The sequence below is a fragment of the Chelonoidis abingdonii genome, chromosome 14 (assembly GCF_003597395.2).
Source record: "Chelonoidis abingdonii isolate Lonesome George chromosome 14, CheloAbing_2.0, whole genome shotgun sequence".
NCBI lineage: Eukaryota > Metazoa > Chordata > Testudines > Testudinidae > Chelonoidis > Chelonoidis abingdonii.
In genome coordinates, this window is record NC_133782.1 from 10808173 (window position 1) to 10812764 (window position 4592).

Consider the following 4592-nt stretch of genomic DNA (forward strand, 5'->3'; position numbering starts at 1 on the left):
TATCTAGTTTGCATATTAATTCAAGTTCAGCAGCTTCTCATTGGAGTCTGTTTTTGAAGCTTTTCTGTTGCAAAATTGCCACCTTAATGTCTGTCACTGAGTGATTAGAGAGGCTGAAGTGTACATTGGCCAAACCAGATAGTCTCTATGCAAAAGAATAAATGGACACAAATCTGACATCAGGATCACAACATTCAAAAACCAGTAGGAGACCACTTCATGTTCTCTGTGTGTATAAATATCTTCTTACTGTATGTTCCATTCTATGCATCCAATGAAGTGGGCTGTAGCCCACGAAAGCTTATGCTCAAATAAATTTGTTAGTCTCTAAGGTGCCACAAGTATTCCTATTCTTTTTGTCAGAGGAAAGACTGTGTTGAGGCACAGTATAGGAAAGCATAGTAGAGATTAGAATTATGCTGGAATTTCAGGATGTGCGTGTCAGTGAAATTGATAATGTGCAGCTATGGACAGAAAAGAAAGTAAAAAAAGTCTACCTGAACAAATCTGCTCCCTGAGTGTATATTAAGTTTTCTCTGCTTATTTAGCGACAAATGAGATTTTACTACACTTATACTTCTGTTAGCTTTGCAAAGCTAGTGCAGGTGAGTTGAGGATTTTATTCTAGTTCAGGCAGCAACAGAATTGTTAATTAAGGGCTTGATTCCCCCCTTGATTGCCCTTCCTCATGTGATAGTCCCTTCAATGGGATGATTCATATGAGTTCTCCACAGCGGAGGGGGGGTCATTAAATCCAGCACCAAGTTCCAAAAGCAGGATCTCAGCTAACTTGTTAAGAAGCATGAGCCAAGACTCCCAACTGAGTTGACAGGGCTGGCACTAAGAAAAGCCATCTTTTTACAGGTTAATTTAGCAGATTTTCCCTGGGGTCACTGAGAGACGACAAACATGGAACCTCCAGAGAGTCACTTTTCAGAGCAGAACTTTAATATTTTTCTCTCTGTACAAAGGGCACGATGGGATAGTTCACTGGCTACAAACAACCCTTTCCATTTATTATTATGTAGAATCTGACCTCCAGAGCACTAGGCACTTTGAGGGCAATTCCAAAGAGAATGCAATCTAAAAATATGGCTGCTGCTGTCCTGCCTTCCTTGCACTGAGATATCAGTTCCCTAGACAAGAGCTGCTATAAGTTTGGCGCACATTCACACACTCTCAGTCCGGGGCCTCATAACTGGTAAGATGGCCAAGCAGCATCTGCGGTCTGCAAGGATCATCCTACAGCCCTCCTGTACCATTCCCGGGAGGGACCCTCAGCCCCTGACTCGCTCTGATGTACTGGTTCCCAGCTCCCCCAGAAAAGGAATCTCCTTACTCCTCACGGACACAGCATCTTTTCCCTCCCTGAAGGGGCCTCGTTCACTCTAGGGGGCTGAGCCCAGCACCCAATTCCCAGGCTAGCTCACTCTGGGTGGCTGGCCCTCTATCCCCATGGGGGGCGAGGGGTCACTCCACTCCTTATCCCCTTCCTTTTCTCATCCTTCAAGGCTTGGAGATAGAACAGGAACTCATGTCAAGGGGCTGCTCCCCAGCCATAGCCCCGTCCCACCATGTCTCTGGCTCACTCACTTTGGAGAGCCAGTCCCCATCTGCTCATTCCAGCCCAGCTCCAGCTCCAAAGCTCCCCTGGGATTGCCTGAACACCAGGTGCTGCTCCCCCTGCCCCACCCCGGGGGGGCTCTCCCCCAGCCCTCCCAGGCATGCTGCTCCCCCCTATCCCCTCTCCCTGGGGTGCTGCTCCCCCTATACCCAGGGGTATCTCCCAAGGGTGCTGCTCTCCCTATCCCCGGGATTGCTCCCCTTATACCAGGGATCTCTCCCCCCAACTCTCCCAGGCATGCTGCTCCCCCCATCCCTGGGGGGGTCTGTCCCAAGCATGCTGCTCCCCCTATCCCTACAATCTCTTCTCCCCAGGCCTCCCAGGCATGCTGCTCTCCTCACCACCTGGGATCTCTCCCTCCAGCTCTCTCAGGGGTGCTGCTCCCCCCTATACCTGGGATGTCTTCCCTCCAGCTCTCCCTGGGGTGCTGCTCCCCCTATCCCGAGGGTGTCCCCCCCCCAGCCTTCCCAGACATTCTGCTCTCCTCCTCCCTGGGATCTCTCCCTCCAGCTCTCTCGGGGGTGCTGCTCACCCCCACCCCACTGCCAGGGTCTCTCTGGGGTGCTTCCTCCCAATGCCCGGGGAGGTCTTGCTGGGGTGCTGCCCCCCACCACGCCCGGGGTCCTCTCTGAGGTGGCACCTCCCCATGGCTGGGGGGGTCTCGCTGGGGTGCTGCTCCTCCCACATCTGGGGTCTCGCTGGAGTGCCACCTCTCCCATGCCCAGCGGGGTCTTGCTGAGGTGCCACCACCCCCATGCTCGGGGGGGGGTCTCGCCGAAGTGCTGCCCCCCACCATGCCCGGGGGGTGTCTTGCTGGGGTGCTGCCCCCCACCATGCCTGGGGTCTCTCTGAGGTGCCACCCCCCCCACGGCTAGGGGGGTCTTGCTGGGGTGCCGCCCCCCCCACGCCCGGGGTCTCTCTGAGGTGCCGCCCCCCCCCCGGGGCGGCTCTAGACATTCCGCGGCCCCAAGCACGGCGGCACGCGGCAGGGGCGCTCTGCCGGTCAGCGGCACACTTGGGGGGCGCTCTGCCGGTCGCCGGTCCCGCGGCTCCAGTGGACCTCCCGCATGCGACCGGCAGGGCGCCCCCCGCGGCATGCCGCCCCAAGCACACACTTGGCGTGCTAGGGCCTGGAGCCGCCCCTGCCCCCCACGCCCGGGATCTCTCTGAGGTGGCACCCGCCCCCCACGCTCGGGCTCTCGCTGGGGTGCCGTCCCTCCCCACGCCCGGTGGGGGGGTCTCCCTGAGGTGCTGCCCCCCCACACACCCGGGATCTCTCTGAGGTGGCACCCCCCCCACGCCCAGGCTCTCGCTGGGGTGCCGTCCCTCCCCACGCCCAGGGGGGTCTCCCTGAGGTGCTGCCCCCCCACGCCCGGGCTCTCGCTGGGGTGCTGCCCCCCCATGCCCGGGGGGGTCTCCCTGAGGTGTTGCCCCCCCCCACGCCCGGGATCTCCCTGAGGTGGCACCCCCCCCCACGCCCGGGCTCTCGCTGGGGTGCCGTCCCTCCCCACGCCCGGGGGGGGGTCTCGCCGGAGTGCCGCCCCCGCCGCACTCACTCGGGGGTGTTGATCCAGATGATGTCCAGGTGGCAGTAGTACACACACTCCTTGTCTTTGTAGGTGTAGCAAGTGCAGCGCTTGGCTCTGCGGCGCGGCGCTCCCGGGCCATCCGCCTTCCCTCCTCCGCCGGCCAGCAGCCCCCCTGCGGCGGCTCGGCCCGGGCTCTCTGCCCCTGCCAGCTCCCGGAGCGCGGGAAACCTCGGGCCCCGGCCGCTGCCGCTCTCCGCGAGGGGTCGGGGGCGAGGCACGGGCAGCGAGAACCCTGCAGGGTGGGGAGAGAAGAAAGGCTGAGCCGCGAGGGAGCAGCCGCTTGGGGGGTCCCATCCCTCGGCTCTGGCTCCCCCACTCCCAGCGAGGGACTTGTCCTTTCCAATGGCGCCCCGCACCCTTGTAACCGGATTGCTTGTGCGGGCTGGCGAGGGGCTGAGTTTGGCTTGAATGCCCTGGCGGACGGTAGGTACCGAGGGAGCTCCCGGGTTCTCTGCCTGCTTTGGGCCCCCCCGGAGCAATGCACGAGCAGGGTGCAGCGTGCCCGTGGCCCAGGGTGCTGCCCGAGGAGTTCGTGTTTCGGGTTAGGCGCGATTCGCAGGCGAGGATTAGTACGAGGAGGCCCCGTGCTTACAAGAGTTTAGTCTCTTTTCATGCAGCGTTCGTTTAGATTCGTTTTTTTTTTCTCCTTTAAACCCACCTTAACCTACTGATTTGGGTTCCTATTTACTGATCACGCACCAGGAGCCGCTGGCGCTGCTGCCTGTGGCGGGAGGCTGCTGCAGCCCCCAGCTTTGTGTGCCAACCAAAAAATTCCCTTTTACCTGCGCTCGAGGTCACTGTAAGTCCAAAGAGTAACAAGAATCCCAGCTCCATTAAATCCAAATGGCAAAACTTGTCAACGGCCGGCAAAGGTGGAGTGCGACGGGGAATGACTTTGTTCCAGGAGAAATCGCTTCAGGTTGGAGGCAGGGGAAATCCTAGGTCTCGCGGCAAACGCTGCTCCCAGCAATTAGCTCCCACACGGAGGTGTGATCGGTGCTTCTGGCTTGTTGGGGGTTTTCTCTTCCCCCCCGTGCAGTATTAGCCCTGAGGGGGAGAGGGTTGTCAAAAGAAAAAAAGATCCATTGCTGCACTTTTCCCACACCCCCCCAATCCAATTAGAAACTGGAGCTGCTGTTTTAAAGCTGCAGTTGCCTCCCACAAAACGACAGCTGACTGCTCAGTGTATATGGATGTTGAGGGTTGCTATCACTTACTCCCTCGTGGTTGCCCATGTCTTGCAGCCTTGCACAGGTAGAGAAAGGGAGGAGGCACAACGTGCTGCCTGAACACCCTCCCTCGATGTTCTTAACTAGCTACGTGGCTCTTAATCATCGCTCTCAAAAGAGCTGGTCGGTATCGGCTCAGAGGGGTCCGCA

General features: G+C 58.8%; 1 protein-coding gene across 2 annotated transcripts in view; it reads right to left on the reverse strand.

Moving 5' to 3' along the window:
• The window catches only part of EDN3 (endothelin 3), a 33550-nt gene extending 29198 nt beyond the window's left edge, over positions 1–4352 (reverse strand). For both annotated transcript variants that reach the window (XM_032782625.2, XM_075072244.1), the window contains exons 1-2: positions 3996–4352; positions 3181–3445 (exon numbers count right to left, since the gene is read on the reverse strand). In XM_032782625.2, coding sequence (XP_032638516.1) covers positions 3181–3445; positions 3996–4047 — 317 coding nt within the window. In that variant the 5' untranslated portion in view covers positions 4048–4352. The remainder of the gene's footprint in view (positions 1–3180; positions 3446–3995) is intronic.
• Positions 4353–4592: the final 240 nt, after the last annotated feature.